At 43.3% G+C, this 20,317-nt stretch overlaps 1 protein-coding gene across 1 annotated transcript in view; it reads left to right on the top strand.

Annotated features, from left to right (window-relative positions):
- The first annotated feature begins 229 nt into the window (after nt 1-229).
- The window catches only part of LOC119661626 (fatty acyl-CoA reductase 1-like), a 70,399-nt gene continuing 50,311 nt past the window's right edge, over nt 230-20,317 (top strand). Inside the window, exons 1-2 of the mRNA XM_038071046.1 lie at nt 230-355; nt 417-547. Of these exons, the coding sequence (XP_037926974.1) occupies nt 295-355; nt 417-547 (192 nt within the window). The 5' untranslated portion in view covers nt 230-294. The remainder of the gene's footprint in view (nt 356-416; nt 548-20,317) is intronic.

Raw genomic sequence — 20,317 nt, 5'->3', positions numbered from 1 at the left:
GCGCAATGGTGGCCAGTCACGGTAATACTACGTGATGAGACACTTTTTCTAATGAAAGGTGAGTCTGGGCTTAGGGCTGAGCATTTGAATTTTGATTTCTTTCCTTAATTATTAAAATTTCACAAATAGTTTACATGCAAATATGCGTATTTCCTTGGTAAATATTTAGTAATGCAAACCGGGTTTTACTTTTAACTGATTATTTAAGAAAAGATTCGAATGGCAGCGCCCAGTTGAAAGATATTTTCCGTACAGTGCAGTTCCAACAAATAGTTTCTACTTTCCGATCTCAGAATGAGTAATCCCATTAGTGAATATTACCATGGGCGTGACATTTTTGTTACCGGCGGTTCGGGTAAAATACTGTTTCTACTTTTTAAAAGTGGTTGTAATTATAGTGCTGCTTTCAATTGCAGGATTAATGGGAAAGGCGCTACTTGAAAAACTCTTACGATCCTGCACACAACTGAATCGCATTTTTGTGCTGTTGAGAGATCGCAAGGGAATGTCAGCATATGATCGGCTGAAGAAACTTAAGGAAAATAGAGTGAGTTTTCTAGTGGAGGCACAACGAAATGCCATGTTTTTGCCTCATCCTAGTGTCATAGCACACTGAATAATTGCGAAGTTCATTGTTGAACTTGAAACCATAGTTTTCGTGTGTGGAAATTCGCAGTTTTGGAAGCGGCGCGAAAAGGAAGTGAACCATATATACAAATATGTGTGCATAATATATCGTTTCGGTTTTTGAAAAGAGTAAATAATAATAGAACAGGGGATTAACCATCTGTGATCGCATTCCCTCACGACTCAATTTTTCCAAGTCTAACGAAACTAGTTGATTTTGTTAGCGAAATTAACGCTGATTGCGGAGCGGGTTAGAGTCTTCTAGAATTTTTACACCTCCTCAATGTTTATACACTTATGTATGTGTTGACATTTTTGTGTTTTCTTAGAAAGGGCAATTGGCACCAAATTTGGTGAGAAGGTGGGAACTGTGGACCCCCAGACATGCAGTGACGGGTATCCTCCTACGTTGAGATTTAGGGGGTCCCCATACATGCAAAAGGGGGGTGTAAAATTTTTTTTTCACCAAATATAGTCATGTTGGGTATCAAATGAAAGGTCTCGATTAGTACTTTTCGAAGCTGTTCTTAGTTTTGAGATTTGTTAGAAAGGCGGTGAGCGGGAGGGGTGGAAAGTGATGATTTCTTTAACGGACCCATTCTCAGAAACTACCCAACCGAAAAATCTGAAAAAAATCATGAAGCTGCCTCTATATGGTGTCCAGGCCTCAAAAACCCTCCATATCGATATCTGCATGTTATCCCCAAGTTTGATCAATATAGCACTATTACCAACAAAGCTACATCAGGACAAAATCGACTCTACCGTGTAAATTTGCTGCTTCTAAATATCAATATCACACTAAAGTGAGTAGCCTGACATGCTAAATACGTATACATAACGGGCTACATACAAATGGGATAGTTATGCATTCAAATATACTCACGGAAGAAGCAAACAAAACCTTTCATGCCTGAAGCGCCGAGCTTCCGGTTTCCCCACTTGTTACTACTTGCTCATTATGCCGGGACTCGTATTTTCCACTTGTCGCAGAAGGTGACTAAAATGAAAATTGGTAAGAGCGTGTGATCTGTTGTTCTCATTTTGTGTTAAGTTTAAGCGGGGCTCCCCATACATGTGAAAGAAGGGTGCAATTTTTTTTCATAAAATGTGGCCATGTGGTATCAAATGAAAGGGGTCAATTAGTACTTTTCGAAACTGGTTCCATATTTGATATCGGGTGAAACATAGGGGAGTGAGGGCTTAAAATATGATCATCAAAAAGTATAACAGTTCTCGCTCTCAGAACTTATCCAACCAAAAAATCTGAAAAAAATCACAATAGTGTAGGTTCCGATATCTGCACAAATAAAGTTAATAACAGTATATTTCCACATTTCCACAGAAATTTGCCGGAAAGCCCCCTTATGTCCATCCCAGAAGTACAAAATTTGGCATGGGATAGAAGAAGTTTGGAGAAAATTCAACTATTATAGGGGGTGAAAGTTTGCCATTTTTCCTGAATTTCGTGCATTCTACAACGTGTATGACGTCACATATCAAATCGTCAATATTACAACGAAGTAAATTCATGTGAATGGGGTCGGAAAGAATTATTTTGTTTTAGTTTTTTAGTCATTTATATATGAATATTTATATATGAATATTTATATATGAATATATCAATGACCCCAAATAGATATGTGTGTATGTAGTATATGCGTGCTAATGAATTTTGCGGGTAGTGTCGAATTCAGATAGATATATTTGTACACTAAAGTCGCTGGTGTAGTTCTTTTCCAGACTGGACAAATTAATATGTCAAAATGAACAATTATATATGTAGGTCTAGAAATCACAATAAGCGAGGCGGTGCGATGAATGAATTGGCCGAGCAGCACCGTCGCATCGAAAATCAAATATGAGTTTTTCAATATGCAGAATTTCACGCCGTTTATTCCACAAAGAAGGAACAGGAACATGAATGATTTAAAAAAAAATTAATTTAAAGACAATTTTAAATCTACTGTAAAAGTGTTAATTAATTAATTTCAGAAAACAGCTGGAGTAGGAAACCAGGTATCATCCAATCATACATTGATAAGCGTTGTCAGAAGCGGTTAAATGTAGCGATAAATTTTGCGGTACGCAATTGCATTCAGACTCTGCCACTTGACATTAAGGGAAGCTTCTTCCCAGTTTATGGCTGCTTCTAATCGTCTTGACATCAGGACATTGGTTTTTTGTTTAATGGAAGTTTCATCGTAAAAGATCTTTTCCCCTTAACTGATCCATTGCCACAGATTCTATTAAATCGAACCCATGGCCTTTGCACTAGAAAAATTTAAGGGCAGTCATGCAGCTTTGACCCACCTTTATGTTTTTCGGCAGAAGCTTATTCCAATGTGTAATAGTTAGAAGCGTATGTCATATTCTGCGTGTGACCAGGTTTCCATCACACCGTACCGTCAGAGACTTGTTACCTAGGTATCCAAGATCCAACATGTCCTGTCCTGCACAGCTCGCTATTCAGAATAGTAAACTTGTATGTACTGCCAGAACTCAAAGCGCAGCGACAGCCCCATCAGTATCGGTCTTGCGGCTCTTGCGCACATTACCACTGACTGAGGACCAGTATGTCCCCGCCTTCTGAAAATTCTGGTTTCTTGTGTTCGATTTCTCTTCGCATGAATATAACTATATCGTCGGCGTAGCCCACCACCTCCGGAAGTGAAAGATTAAGCACATCGTTGTACATGGTGTTCCACAGCAGTGGGCCCAGTACCGAGCCCTGTGGGGGGTGGGTCCGTCATCGGTGTCATACCAAAGCTTCCGTTCTTGTAAATAGCTGTTGACAATAGCTGCAAGATATGCGGGAATACCAATCTTCGCCATAGATTCCCGTATTATGTTCCAATTGGCCGAATTGAATGCATTTCTCACATCCAGGGTCACTACTATACAATATTTTCTGGTACTCCCCTTTCCGTGGATTGTATCTTCGGCCAAGCCAGTAACCATTTTGATGGCATCAGTGCTTGATATTGCTTTAAGGAGCCCATACTGCCGATCTGAGAGACCTTCCTGGTTCTCAAAAATCGGGAGTAATCTATTATAGCTGTCTGTCTGTCTGGAAGCCCTCTTGCTGAGGGAATAACCGCCCCACACGATTCTATAGTCGCTCCTCCACGGGTTTACGTGCGCTTCCGAACGGAGCTCCTTGAAGCATTTCCGCTTCCTCCGTTGTATGGCGAGCTTCCTCTTTTTACCCTTGGTCGATTCTGCCTACCGCTCTCTGAGCCGCTCTTCTGGCTCGCTGACAGGCTGATCGAAGGCTGGTCAGTTCAGTATTCCATTAGTAGTTTGGTCTTCTACTGGGGAATGAGCACCTCCTAGGCATGGACGCGTCACATGCTTTGGCGATGCATTGGGCCACATGGGCGGCTCTTTCCGTAGGGGCGCCTGCTTTATTAGGTTGGTATAACCACACCTCTGTCTGCTCATCCAGAGCTTTAGCGGACCAGCCTGACGTCTTTCTCGGTTTCGGGCATGATGGTCTTCTGCCCGATGACTCCACCCGTAGAAGATTGCCTGGTGATCGCTGTGGGTGTAGTCCTTGCTAACGCACCCGGATATACCACATGCCAGTGCAGGGCTGTCCGTCTGTCTGTCCGTTTACTAGCGAGATTTATTCCGAAATGGCTGGGGTAATCGTCACAACATTTGGTGGGAATATGTGGCCTGCTAACCGTTAAATGTGCAATGAGTGGCATCATTTAGTGTTAAATTTAAAGGAGTGTTCCTCATACATGCGAAAGGCGGAGCAACAGAATAGGGTCATAAGATGAAACGCAGGGGCTCAATTAGTACTTTTCGAAAATGATCTGACTTCTTATATTGGATGAAACACAGGGATGTGAGGACACAAAATCTGGAAGTTCAAAATTTTTTATTTCATATGAATTGTGTCCCAATGGTTCTCAGACTGCCATCTGCTAATGGCTGGCCGCATTAATTTGAGTAGTAACTCGCTCCGCTCCGCTCTTCAGTAGATGGAGGTGTTCAACTTACTTATATACGTACATATGCACTTACTTATATACGTACATGTACACATTGCGCATGGCGCAATATGGAAATATTCAGATGCGTGCCATCCATTTAAATAGATATGTGAGTATATTGTGTGCGGAGGGTCGCGCTTCAAATCTCACCGCTAGCAGTGGGATTTGTATCGTGATTTGACGTAAGATACCAGTCGACTATTACTGAATACCTGAGCCAACCAGGATAATAATCTCGAGCGATCGCAATGCTGACCACATTGCCTCCTATAGGGTACTGTAATCCTGCAGTGTGCCACTGCGGTTTGCTCTAACACACTTCAAGACCCTGATCCAATTGGATTCTTGTGCCAGCGATTATTATATATATGTACACATCAGTACGCATTAATAGACAATGTCTGGTTAGGATGAGCATAAAGTTTATGCCTTCATTATGTACACACCAGTGTGTCAGAAAAGTATTAATCTGCTTATCTTGGAGAGAAAATTTTCACAACTAAATAAAAAGGACGATATTCAGTTCATGCCCTCAATTTTTCTTCATTATATATTCTTTAGAAATAGGATGAGAAATAAGCACTTCACTCCATTGTGCCAAAGAAAAAACAAAAACACAAAGTAACCAACCCGCCAGAAAATAGTACTTAGCAAAACACTGGTGCGTAGTGAGGCGCATTGCATTGTGGCGCATTAATGTTACACCTTAGAGCGATAGATTTTAAGCGTTGTAAGTTAATAATTAAGAATATATAATTGAAACTGAATGTTCGCCGTGAAGTTGGATATCACGAGCGCACAGCTCGCAGCATGCCGTACATCAGCAAAATTGACAAAAAAAACGGCTTGCACAAAAAAGTACAGAAATCATCCCTTCAACTTTTGGGATAAAATTCAATATATTAAAATAAGACTATAAAATGAAAACATGAAGGAAAAAAATGGTGAAATAGTCGAAAAGAATTCAATTGCTACTGTAAAACACGGAGGATCATTGCTGGTATGGGGTTATATGAGCGCTAATGGAGCGAACGACTTGCAAATTTTCGATGGACTACAAAGCCAGAACTTCCGGAACACGTCGGAAAATAAAATCTGGGACAGATATATTTCATACAAAAATGACTTACGGATTGCTCTGCAGGAATAATGGAGAACCATTTAAAGAGATATAACCGAAAATCTCGTAAATTCATGCCAAGTCGGTTACAAGCTATTGTTAAGAACAAAAGTAGATTACAGAGCAATGCCGTTATCTTGTGAAATTTCAAGAGAAAATGCATAGAGACGAATACATTTTTGGTGTGCAATGCTGGCGTTTATTTTCCGTTTTTGTTTTTTCTTTATAACAACAACAAAAACACCAAACTGAGGACATGAGCTTAACATTGTCTTTCTTATTTAATTGTGAAAACCCTCTAAGGTAAGCAGATAGACTTTTCTGAGACACTGTATGTACATATTGAAGGCATAAACTTTATGCTCAGTCTAAACAAACATTGTCTATCAACGCGTACTGATGTGTAACAGTCCAATTGGATCCGGGTCAGTTAATTAGATAAAAGGGAAGCGGACGTTTTCCAAACTGTTTATATCTTGATCGTTTAAATTTGAGACAGCGTTCACATGTCTTACTTGAGTCAAATTATTTAAATATCGTAAATGTTTGACATTTAGTATTAATCCACCTTGTTGAGTGATTTGTACACATTTATATGTTTAGGTAAATATATCATATATATGTGTACTCAGTGCAAGTTATATTCGCTTTTGCGTACGAAATAAAGCGGAAATATTCACATGCACACAATTAATTGAAATGAAAACAAGTCGGGAAACCGGAAGCTGGACGCTTCAGGTACGAAAGGTTTTGTGTATTTCTTAGTACGTAGCAGGTAATATATGCATATATTATGTGAGAATATCCACTTTCGGATGATATTGACATTCATAGTCTTGAATTTGCAAGGAAGCGACAACTTTGACGTATTGTAACTTAGTTAGTAATAGTGCGATTTCCACCAAACTTGGTGAGATCATGCTGTTATGTTATACCCTATATTACTGCTGGTGGTAACATGAACTTAAGGGGGGTTTTCCAGCCAATTACTAAAAATTATAGTAATATACTATTATTAACTTTATTTGTACAGATATCAGTATAGAAGGTATTTCGGAGCCCAGGCACCATATAGTGGCAGCCTCCTGATTTTTTTTTGAGATTTTTCGGTTTGGTAGTTTCTAAGAATGGCCCCCTTAAAGGAATGATCACTTTCAACCCCGCGCACTCTCCACCTTTCCAACAAATGTCAAAACTAAGACCGGCTTCGAAAAGTACTAACCGAGACCTTTAATTTGACACGACTATATCTAATGATGAAATTTTGCACCCCCCTTTTGCATGTATGGGGACCCCCCTTAAATTCAACGTAAAGGGATGCAACTCACTGTATGCGTGAGCGTTCACAGTTCCCACCTTTTTACCAAATTTGGTGTCAATCGCTGTAACCGTCTCCGAGAAAAATGCGTGTAACGGACAGACAGATAGTCAGACAGACAGACAGACAGACGGACAGAGAGACAGACAGTAAACCGATTTTAATAAGGTCTTGTGTTTACACAAACACAAAAAGGTTTTGTGTTTACACAAAACCTTAAAAATATCAACCTTTCTATGTACGCACCGACAAGCGGTAATTGGCATTGGCTGTTTGTTTAGGATGGGCATAATAGTTGTGTCATACATACATGTATATATACACCTTGGAGTTTTGAAACATTTTGAATTGTTAGCTGTGTTCAAATGGAAGTGCACTGAAAGTCGCCTTGCATAAGGAAAATACAAAACCTCTCATACCCCGAGGGTCAATTTTCTCGTCTCCGTCGACTTTTTTATATGTGGAGCGACTAAGTGCATGTCCTATTTAAATAAATTGAAGATTGGGGACGGAAACCAGGAAAAGGAAATAATATTTGTTTTTACAATGTCAAACAGGGAGTTGTACTTGGTTTTTATTCAATTGATAGTTGCATTTCATGTTTATTTGATGCTAAATGAATCTGTATTGAATATTACGTGCATTTGTGTGTTTAGTTATTAAAATAATTTAACCTGATATGTATTCTCCTCGCATTTTTGATACTCGCATATGCTGTGGAGATGTTCGAACTTACCGTTCATCGTTTAACCACACATAATCTTGGCTAGTTACTGCAATACACTTGGAAGTCAAATATCTCGAAAGTTAGAAGATATTGTTTAAGGAATAATAATAATTTTTGATGAGCGTTTTCTATCGTTATTATTTATTTTGCACAAAAGTATGTGATAAAACATGAAAAATGTGTAAATTGGTGTAGAGAGCTGTCCTATATGCGATTCTTTAGTTCGCTTTTTGTTGCTTTCTCCTTCTCTTTTACGTAAGTCTTTCTCGACGTGTGCCTGCAAGTGTCCTACAGGATTAAAATCCAGACTCTGAGCTAGTTGGAGAAGAGTTCTTTTTTGACATTATGGAGGAGCCATTCCTTAATGACCATGGCTGTTTGTTTTGGATGATAAGCTAGTATGATATCAGATGGCAAGTTCAATATAGTGACCGTAGCTGGTATGTGCTGCTTTGGCTTGTCAAGGTAGTCTAATTTAGTGAGGTTTTCTTCTATAACATACAGACCCCTTGGCCATTTCGACCCCATAGCACCTCACCTCATGATACTGCCACCCCTATGTGTTACTGGTGGCTCATCTAAGGAACTGCCTCTTCTCTGGGCCATTGAAATCGAAAATATTGAGTTTCGACGAGTCGCAAAGATAACGGTTTTTTCAGAACTCTACTATCTTATTAACAAACTCTTGAGCATATTGTAGTCGTTTTAAAGGTGCTTTGCAAAACAAAACCATGTTAAACTCGGTTCATTCATTCAATATCTGCTCAAATAAGGTAAATCATAGTATTTCACTAGAATTAATAGGATTTTACAACTCTTAAATGTCTTCTATAATCATAAAATTTGGTCATGCATTGCAATTATAGCAATTCTAACATTCCAGTAAACTCCAATGTATCGTTATTCCACTTTTTCCACATGTAAATTGTCTAATTCCATTTTTTATATAAATAACTTGCTAATATCATAATTTTATTCCTTTCATTTTTTCTAAAAGTAAATTTAGATATCATTGCTTCATATTTTTCACTTTTGCATAAGTATAGAATCGTTTAATTGTTGCACGTTTCCAATGTAAGTCATCAAATCTTGAATTGGGAAATTAGTATTTAGACTGTTGATTATTTCAGCAGCCCAGCTTATCTCATTTCATTAGCGTTTTGGTTAAAGCGCCAACAATAATGACTAAAGGTAGTGTTCTATTTAAAGTGCGTGGACACCAATCTGTTCTCTTTTGAAGGACCTACTCCAAGAAATTGAAGCGCTAGTTGAGTGATTAAACTACATTGTGCTGCGATACTTTATAATGCCTGATACTACTAGGCTTAATTAAATTCCTACTATTACTGACGAAGTTATAATAGGTCAAAGTTGTCCCTTTTGTGTAAAGTATTTGTAAGCCAAGACATTGAATATTCATATACAACAAGGTGAATAGTTTCACATACTAAAAACGTATGCACTCGAGGCGTACAAATAAAGCAGTAGTGTACTCACATATTCTTGCATAAGTAATACAAACAACATTTCAAAGCTGAAGTACCGAGCTCTCGATTTTAGACTTGGTTAATATTTCTTTGGAAAACCGGTGGCTTCTTCCGCTGAATATCGGCTCTATATCCCTCTCCGTGAAGAAAATTTCGAACGGTTGGAGGATGATGTTCTCCAAATTCTTTGAAATAGATACTGCAGTTCTCCTAGACTTGTTTCCTATGTTCTACAAAATCTTTTATTTAGTTTGCTCCAAAGGGCTCTATTATTTCTGAATTGTTACAATCTCGGCAGATGTCGGATTTTATCTGGCGCTATCACTGTGTCTAGCAGTTAGGCTCGGACGATCTTACCTAGTTAGAATACACAGGGCTTTGGTGGTGATGACGTGTGTTAGGTTAGTGGAAAATCCGTCGGGAATTTCCCGCTACATCGACCAGGTCTGCAGAATGGTGTATTTATGCACGATTTGAACCAAATTAAGTGAGAGACTCAGGACACCTAGGGAAGTCATGGGGGATCTCGATACTATACCTCTGAATATATTATCATCATCAACGGCGCAACAACCGGTATCCGGTCTAGGCCTGCCTTAATAAGGAACTCTAGACATCCCGGTTTTGCGTCCACCAATTCGATATCCCTAAAAGCTGTCTGGCGTCCTGACCTACGCCATCGCTACATTTTAAGCAGGGTCTGCCTCGTCTTCTTGTTCTACTATAGATATTGCCCTTATAGACTTTCTGGGTGGAATCATCCTCATCCATACGGATTAAGTGACCCGCCCACCGTAACCTATTGAGCCTATTTTATCCACAACCGGACGGTCATGGTATCGCTCATAGATTTCGTCATTGTGTAGGCTACGGAATCGTCCATCCTCATGTAGGGGGCCAAAAATTCTTCGGAGAATTCTTCTCTCGAACGCGGCCAAGAGTTCGCAATTCTTCTTGCTAAGGACCCAAGTCTCCAAGGAATACATGAGGACTGGCAAGATCATTGTCTTGTACAGTAACAGCTTTGATCCTATGGTGAGACATTTCGAGCAAAATAGTCTTTGTAAGCTGAAATAGGCTCTGTTGGCTGACAACAAGCGTGAGCGAATTTCATCATCGTAGCTGTTATCGGTTGTGATTTTCGAACCTAGATAGGAGAAGTTATCAACGGCCTCAAAGTTGTATTCTCCTATCCTTATTCTTCCTGTTTGACCAGTGCGGTTTGATGTTGTTGGTTGGTTCGTCTTCGGTGCTGACGTTGCCACCATATATTTTGCCTTGCCGTCTTTGCTGTGCAGCCCAAGATCTCGCGCCGCCTGCTCGATCTGGATGAAGGCAGTTTGTATGTTTCGGGTGTTTCTTCCCATGATGTCGATATCATCAGCCTAGGCCAGTAGTTGGGTGGACTTAAAGAGGATCGTACCTCTTGCATTTACCCTAGCATCACGGATCACTTTCTCGAGGGCCAGGCTAAAGAGGACGCATGATAGGGCATCCCCTTGTCGTAGACCGTTGTTGATGTCGATGGTCTTGAGAGTGATCCTGCTGCTTTTATCTGGCCGCGCACATTGGTCAGCCTCTTTGGTATGGGCCAATGATGTTCTGGGCGTATGGGGCTATCCGGCCTAGCAAGATAGCGGAGAATATCTTATAGCAACGTGATACCTCTATAATTGCTGCACTGTGTGATATCTCCCTTTTAATGTATGATGCAGATAATGCCTCGTTGCCAATCGTCAGGCATTGATTCGCTGTCCCATACCTTGAGCACAAGTTGATGAACCACTTGGTGTCACTGGTCGCCTCCATATTTAACCAATTCGGCTGTAATTCCATCGGCTTCTGGCGACTTATGATTTTTTACCTGATGAATTGCACAGACTGTTTCTCCTAAACTTGGTGGTGGCAGTATTTGTCCGTCGTCTTCAGTTGGCGGGACCTCCAACTCGCCGATGTTCTGGTTGTTCAGTAGCTCATCAAAGTACTCAACCCATGCCTATTCTGTCGGAAATCAGATTTCCCTCTTTGTCTCGGCAGGATAAGCATCGAGGTGTATAAGGCTTCATCCTGCTGACTTCTTGGTAAAACTTCCGCGCCTGGTGCGGTTGCTCCCTGTATTTTTCTAGTCCACAGACTTGTTGGTTCTCCCAGGCTTCCTTTTTCCGTCTGTGAAGTCGCTTCTCCACTCGACGGAGTTCGTGATAAGTATCTGCGCGTGCCCGCGCTCTTTGAGAATGCAACATTACTCGGGTATGCGGCATTCTTCCGTTCTGTTGCTAGCTTACATTCATCGTCAAACCAGCCGTTGCGACTCCTTTTGCGGCTGGGACCAAGTATGTTTGTGGCTGTATGCATGATAGCGTTCTTCAGGAGATTGTGAAGATCATTTGTTGATGCTTCATCTCCAGGTCCCTTGTTGACTGCAGTTATTGCGGCATCCATTTCCCTCTTATAGGTGTCGCGGAGGACTGTGTTGCGGATGACTTCAGTGTTCGCTTTCACCTGATTGTCAGAGAGGATTCTAGGTGGTATTGTTATTCGAGCTCGGAGCACCATGCCAACGAGATAGTGATCGGAGTCTATATTAGCCCCCCTATATGTTCTGATATTCATCAAGGCTGAGAGGTGGCGGCGTGCGGTCAACACGTGATCAATTTGGTTGAAAGTGGTCCCGTCTGGAGGGGCCCACGTATGTTTGTGGACCGCTTTCCGCGCAAACCAGGTACTTCCAACAACCATTTCGTGTGACCCTGCCAATTGAATAATCGATCCTTCAAGTTAAGTGGAATCAACTTGCAATCTGCCTTAGAAACAGCTTCATGGAAGGTATTTGTCTGCTCTTTGTTGTATTTGCTAGTTGCTCTGCCTCCGATGTTACGAGGCAGGTTTATCCTCTCCACGGCAGAATTTGGATGATCCATTCGAAATTTGGTGGTAGTCTGTATCCGCCGCTGGACGGTTTTTAGATCGGTTTTCGATGGGCAATATTCCGAATTTGTATGCCAGTAGGGAGATAGAGATACTTTAAATGCTCGTACTTTATTCTTCTTCCCCGAGAGATGCGATTTCAGCGTCAGCTTCACATGCTACAAGAAATTGGACAGCAGAGCATCCTTCAGATCACCAACTCGGACATGACTGCAGATTTCGCAGATTTCCTAGGTATCTGTAGAAGTCTGTCTCGGTCATAGTTTGGTTATGAAGATCACCAATGCTATATCTAGTATATGACTCGTATTCGACATTCGTATGTTGAGACAAATGTCGAATCTCTATATGTTACGTTAACATATCTACTATATGTTACGCAGAAAATCCATAAGATGGTCATCAGTACTTGCATACAACTTGATGCCATTTTAGTAAATCAAGTAAATCAGTAAATCACATTTAATTGTAAAACCATGCCCTTTTGCTTTATTCAGCAGCTAAGAAAGGGGGTTCAGTGCCACACAAAACCAAAGAGGTCTCAATGAATCCTTTTGGAAAATACGTCATCATGTGCGGATGGGTGTTGGTACTCTCAGATGAATGCATTGGCAAGGTGGTATGGTCGACTGAAGCTTTATTAATTTGAGTTCAATGTGATACGGGACGCTATCAAAAGCCTTTATTTGCTTGTCTCACAACTACTGAGTCGATAATGAGTTGCTCTTTGCAACCCCTTAATTCCACTCGGCAGTCCATCTGCTCCTTGGGTAAAATGTTATTGGTCTAGATGTTCGCGTTGCCCCTTCCATTAATATCGGACGTTATGCATTTACAGAGGGTTGGTAACCAAGTAATCGGTTTTGTGTCGGCGAAGTCCTGCATTCTGCCCGTTTTAGTTACGAGTTAGGCAATCCACACAGTGAGGTAGGGCGGAATTTCCTCCGACCACCTAACGCTATGTGCGAACCACCAACTAATCATTTTTTTTTTTGGGAGTAGGGTGGGTGAATGCGTTTACGCACAGAGTGTTGGACTCCCGCAACAGCACGCTGGCGGACTACCAACTAAACACCTCCCTGTCTTCAGAGAACTAGAATGGAACCGTTTGACACATTACTTCGGGCTAGCCCTCCCGCTCTCCCGGCTTTGGGAGCCTTCGAGACAGGGAATTCCTTTCACCAACGGGAGGGGAGGGGAGGAAGGGAGTTGTTGTTAGTTCAGGGAACCCCTTACCGTCCGATCTCTCCGCTGGTCGAGTTCAATCTTCTTCGTAGTAAGAAGAGCCCGAACATAATGCGCAATACGATTCCAGCTGCTAGCGCTCTTCAGCATCTCTCTGACAATGTTGTCTGGAGAGAGCTCCCCTGCGTCTGCATAAAGCTGCTGGCGGAGGCCGTCCCACCTCTCGCAAGAGAAAAAGGTGTGTTCAGCGTCATCCGCCACTCTATTGCAGAATACACAATGAGGGGATCGCGCCTTCCCAATCCTGTGAAGGTGAAGGAGACTGAAAACCTCCATGCCCACTTAAAAGTTGGGTAAGGAAGTAATCAATCTCACTGTGCGTTCTGTTCAACCATAAGTCTAATTTGTCGATGAGCCGCGCAGTCCACTTGCCCCTTGGCTCATTTTGCCAAGAAAGTTGCCACTCGCTAAGGGTGCGTTGACGTTCTTCACGGTCAACCACTTCTCTTAAGTTTTCGCCCTTACGGCGATAGATAGCTTTGCGCTCCTTGGCAAGGAGGGCAACGGGGATCACTCCCGCAATCACCATCACAGCCGGTTCGGAGACGGTGCGATAAGCAGACGCCACTCGCAAAGTCCCCCGCCTCTGCACTTGAGCGAGGCGTTTACGATGCACCACCTTGTCAAGGGCATCAGCCCATACCTTACACCATAGAGAAGAACGGTACTGCGTTGGTCTCATGAGGAGACGTCTCCTAGTTGATATAGGGACCCCGACATTTGCCATTAGCCGACTCAAGGCCGCGACTCCATGCTGCAGCCCTGTCCGCTGCTGCTTTGATTTGCTCAAAGAAGCTCATCTTCGAGTCGAGCATTAAACCAAGGTATTTAATCGCTGGTTTTGATTCTATAGTCAACTCGCCGATCGATATGGGACGCAAGGTCGGGATTCTCCTTCTGGTCAGGATGACTACTTCGGTTTTTTCCAGCGCAAGGTTGAAACCGTGAGCAGTCATCCATCTGCTTACCCGTCGCATCAATATGCTTTGCGCCTGTTCAACAGTGCGTCCGGCAACAAGTGCCGCAACTTCGTCTGTATAACCGACCAGGCGTGACTCTTCGGGCATATCGAGTCTCAGTAGACGATCATAAGAAGCGTTCCAGAGGTCCGGCCCTAGAATAGATCCCTGTGCTACTCCCGACGTGATTTCCATCCTCCTCTGGCCTTCTGGCGTCTCATAGAGCAGGGAGCGGTCTTTCAGATAATCCCTCAATATCCGCAAGAGATAGCTTGGCATGTGAAAGGAATTCTCTAGTGTGCATCTGTCCATCTTACGGAATTGAAGGCATTTATGACATCAAGCGTTATGAGGAGCACTATCCGTCGAGATCGGCGGCTGTGTGCCCCGGCTCGATTAAACGCATTTACGACCTCCATAACAGCATCCACTGTAGATTTCCCTGTTCTAAACCCGAACTGCCTTGGGGATAAGTCCCCGGCAGCACGGATCGCTCCAAAGAGTCTACCCCTGATGAGCTTCTCGAGCACTTTTCCGGCCATAGTCCAGCATACACAGCGGTCGGTATGCAGACGGGAGCTCCGGGTCTCCTTTACCCTTACTGATCAACGCGAGTCTGGCCACTTTCCAGCGACAAGGAAAAATGCCCTCCTTCAAGCACGCGTTGAACACTTCAAGCAGCAATTCTGGCCATTGGCGGAACACCAGTTTGTAAACTTCCGCCGGGATGCCATCAGGACCTGGCGCCTTCCTGTTTTTCATTGCAAGAACCGCTTTCTTCGAGCTCTCTCATTGGGGAAAGGGGACAATCCACGACGCTTTCCGCGCTATTTACATCAACCCATACAGGGTGTCTGGGGGACAATGCCCGCACAATGCGGTCCATCTGGTCGGTGCTCAGTATGCAGGGCTTTCCGCAGAGCCCCAATTTTCCGAGTGACAAGCTTATAGCGAAGTCCCCACGGATCCTCATTCGCCTAATTAACAAAATTCTCCCAGCCGCGAGCTTTGCTTTTATTTATAGCGCTGCGAAGTCTCCTTTTTGTTGATCTATATTGTGCTTTTATGGCATATGCCTCGTTGGCGTACAAACGTTGTGCCAAACGGCGGAGCTTATGACACTCCTTCCGTAGGTCGGCAATTTCTGCCATCCACCAGCGCATAGAAGGCTTGTCGCGCCTGGAGCCTCTCCGGGGCATGGAAGCCTCACACGCCGTCGTTATCAGATTCATCACTGAATTTACGACGGTGTCAGCTGCGACACTACCACTCCTCGGAGTGCCCCCCAGCGCGGCCCTACCTGCTCCAAGAGCTTCGACGAACTTTCCGATGTTCACCCTCGCGACATTCCACACGCAGGGGGAACGTCGTGTTGGTGCTCGCCGGCAAGTAGTGTCAAACACTTCGAACGCAATGTACTGATGATCACTTGCCGAGAAGTCTTCTAGGACTCGCCACCCGTCCACCGATGATGCCAGAGATTCCGACGCAAAAGTGATGTCAGGAATGTTTCCTTCACAACTTGGGCGCCGAAACGTTGGCGTAGATCCGGTGTTTAAAACTACGAGCCCGGTTCTCGCCGCCATTTCCAGAATCCGTTTCCCTCTGGAGTCTGACTGAGGCATGTCCCATTCAAGAGCCCAGGCATTAAAATCACCGCAAACCAGGATTAGTCCCTCCGTGCTCAAAACGACGTCCTCCAGAGCATCAAGCCGGCGCCGAAAGTCCGGCATCGTCAGGTAAACGCTAAAAATGTTATCCCTAAACACCGGATCCAGACAAACCCGTCCCCCCGGCCTTCGGTAAGAACGCGGTTGCACTCCGGGGCATGTTAATTTGCAAAATGCGGATCATGGCGTTCGCACTCGAGCCCTCTCCAATTCCGTCCTGAAGATCGGACACCGTCCCGAGCCCGCAGTGCGTGCGACGCTTTCACCAGATGCGCCACGATCCCTGCAAAGAACACAACTCTCACTTTCCTTGCAAATCTTCGCTTAATGACCCACTTGGCCGCATCTCCGGCATACAGTCCTCCTGTCCGGACCCTTGCAAGCTGTTGACGTGTGTCCATAGTCGAGACACCTGTAGCACTTGGTGGGGACTATCCGCATACGTACCCTGCATACTACCATTCGATTTTGATTCTCCTGCTGTTAAGGAGTTTCCTCGCATATTGTTCGGGGACTTTCACCACGGCGAGTTTTTGGCGTCGAGCATTTACAGAAGTAATATCTACCCGGGCATTGGTTACCTCTGGACATTCACGCTTTAGCGCCTCCTCTACTTCGACCTTTTCTGTGAGGCAGTCAAGATCCAGATTCAAGATAGAGAGCACATGGGTTCTAGGCTAGAAATCAAGAGCCTTCTCCCCCAATAGGCCCTTGACCAGCTTCGCAGAACGTGCTCTTGTTGGTCGTCTTTGGGCCCAGTTCGACGAGAACTCCACCACTCCTCGTTTTCCGTATCGAAGACACCTCTGCGCCGTTCTCCTCGGGTTTCATCCTGTAGCGGATTTCACTAAGGACTTCCGCAAATGTCTTGCCTTCCGGCGGCTTAATAAGGAGAGCCGACGGTCTAGTCCTTCTTCGTATCCTCGTTTTTTTCCGCTCCTGGCTTTTGGTTAGCAGCCTCCTTATTTTTGGACAGACGTGTCTCTGGAGTCCATTGTTTCTTTTTCGCCTTATTTTTTTGGGCCCTGGAGACTACTTCGATAAAGTCTCCTTCAGGCACGTCGTCCTCTTTCTGCTTTTTCCTCAGTTCACTTTGCAGTGGGCTATCTGCGGTCCGTTTGACGCAAGCAGCGTTCTTAGCGGGGAGTGCGACTGTTTCTGCTCTACAATCGTCTTCCGCTGCTCTCCACGTTCGTCTATAAAAGGAAATGCGGTCCAATAGTTTCTCCAGTTCCATCAGCCCGTTTTTGACGCCTGTGCTGACGTTCCTCTGAAGGAATGTTGCCAATCGCATACGTTTCAGCACTGCTGCGCACTTTCTGATGAGCCTTTCCTCTTCGGATCTAGCGAGGACGATCGAATGCACTTCCACTCGATTTGTGTCCAAATCCATCTGCTCAGGACTTGCGATTCTCACTGAGCTTACTTCCAGAACAGGAGCACTGCAAGGTATTGGAGTTGCCATCTCCGCACGGTCAGTCGCGGCCACTTGATGAGGCTTCCTCTTTATTTGGGCGCCCCGGTGTCACATCGGGTATGTCAGCCATCGTTGCCTCTTTCACTGAACGACGGTGAACGACGCATTTTTGTGCTCCGCCCAAACGCACTCAGCTCTTCCTCCTTGTCTGTTGTTTCGTCGTTTTTAAGGTTTTGTGTAAAACAAAACCTTATTAAAATCGATTCAATGTCTGTCTGTCTGTCTGTCACTTTTATAAGATTATGAATATTCTCCATGAAAAAGTAACCAGCGCATCGTGTGCAAGGGAGCGGGCCGCAATAGTCAGGAACGGGTATACTCTCGGGGACACAGCCCCTACCCCAGTTCCCTGAGGCCTTGACCTACGCTTAGCTGATCCCGGAATTCACGGACGGATCAGATTTCGCTCGCTCGGGGCGACGTGGTCTACAAACACCGGTTCAATGCACACTTCCCGACCAGGGTCCCGAAGGGGCTGGCTTCTGATACACGTCGCAACTACCACCTTGGCAGAGCTATGCTCACATCACCCCATCGACGCCGACAGAGAGTTGTCGACGGCTCCCGAGACTACCAGTGTGTCCCGACGTGTACCGGTCATTCGTGGTTCGCTTTTCACCGAGAAACTTTCTCGAGGTTACTACCTAGGATGCAGGTATGCTGCCAGCTAGGGGGCAGAACTACCTACTCGGGTACCTCGGGGACGTCACACCCCGTATCGTAAGCGACCCGTTAAAAGTCGCTAACGACCCCTGAGGGGCTAACTAATCATGTGTGCTAGTGAAATTTTTGTACCAGAAATTCTGGATCCGGGTCCACACCAGGCACTCTCCAGTTCCTCGAAACTGTTTATTGTTCGTCAAACCTCTCTTCGGTAATGTCAGTAAAATTCATGCCGGCGGATAGTGGCATGGCGGAAACGGTAATCCTTTCAGCATGCTCAACATGCTGGTCGGGTAATCCCCAAAGTCCACCCCAATATTCTTTTGCTTCCGCATCGCAATTGACTTCATATAACAGACAGTTTCTGCTTTAGTGCGTTCAGAATTTCAACTATTGGTATCTCTCTGACGCAGACTTTTTTGATTGTGTAACATGAAGTTAACAAGATAATATAAGTCGTGAAAGGTTTTGTGTACTTATTTTATAAAAACATTTGAGTGGAAATTTTCGCATTAGTACGTAGAACGTAATATATGCGTATATTATGTGAAAATATCCACTTTCCAGTGATATTAACGAAGCGACAACTTTAACCTATTATAATTTTGTTAGTAATAATGCGATTTCCACCAAACTTGGTACGCTACATTTCATTTTCATTCAAATTATTGACTCCATTTGAAAAGATATCGGTATGGAAGGTATTTTGAAGCTTAGGTACAATATAGTGACAGCATCCTGATCTTTTTCCGAATTTTTCGTTTGTGTAGTTTCTGAGAATGGGTCCGTTCAAGAAATGATCATTTTCGTCCCCCCGCATTCCTCACCTTTCCAACAAATGTCAGAACTAAGACTTCGAAAAGTAGTAACTAAGACCTTTCATTTGATACCCCACATGAGTATATTTAGTGGAAAACAAACTTATACCCCTATTTCGCATGTATAGGGGTCTCCCCTTTAAATTCAATGTAGAATTATGTAACTCACTCTATGCGTGAGCGTTCACAGTTCCCACCCTTCCGCCAAATTTGGTGTCAATTCCTATAACCGTCTCCGAGAAAAATGCATGTGACGGATAGACAGACAGGATAGACAGACGACGGACAGACGGACAAACAGACAGACAGACATATAGTTAACAACAACAAATTCAACCCTGTACAACAACAACAATTTAATACATTTTTGATTTTATTCTTTATCTTCAAAATAAAAAGCCGCGAATCAATATGTTATTACATTTCTGAGAAATTGCAATTTTAAATATTCTACTAGTATCGCTCTGACATTCACAATATCAATCGGTACAGACGTTTCTGAGAAAATTGTGTGTGGTAGATAGACAGATAGGCAGACAGTGAACCGATTTTAATAAGGTTTTGTGCTGTCTACCATAATCAGGGCTGTAGACGTTGAATTTTAACAGAAGTTTGGTGCACATTGCTGCATAATTGAGATTCCCCTCCACAGATGAATACTTTGAGATTGCCTTGAGCCCTTGGGATTTTGTGAATAATTTTTCTAAATATTATTTTTCACATAACTCCATAAAAAGAAATCCAAGGCCTTAAGTTAAACGATCACGGTGAGTTAGTTGAAAGTATTTCTTCTCGAAGTCAATATATTAATTAACTCTGTTAGGATTAAGCCTAAAATACTGTAAAATTTTATAATGTTAGAATGAATTTTCTACAAATATAGTAATATGCTATTATTACCCTTATTTGGGTAGACATCAAAGCCTAGAAACCGTATTGCTTTAGCTACGTGAATCTTTCTCTGATTTTGGATTGAGTGGCTTCTAAGAATGGGTCAGTGAAAGAAATTATTACTTTCCAGCCTCCGTACTTCCCCTTTTTGCATCAAATGTCAGAATCCAACTTTGAAATTACTAATCGAGACCTTTCATCTGATACCACCACACAGTCATTCGGAGAAAAAGAAATTTACACCCCCCTTTTGCATGCATGGAGACCCCCTTAAACTCAACGTAGAACGTAAACTCCCAAGCTGTGATACGGTTCGCTCCTACAAAATTTCGTATCAACATCAGCTACCGTTTCTGAAAAATTTTTATGTGGCACAGCCAGAC

The sequence above is a fragment of the Hermetia illucens genome, chromosome 1, assembly GCF_905115235.1.
Source record: "Hermetia illucens chromosome 1, iHerIll2.2.curated.20191125, whole genome shotgun sequence".
NCBI lineage: Eukaryota > Metazoa > Arthropoda > Insecta > Diptera > Stratiomyidae > Hermetia > Hermetia illucens.
This window is presented reverse-complemented; position numbering and strand designations above follow the sequence as displayed.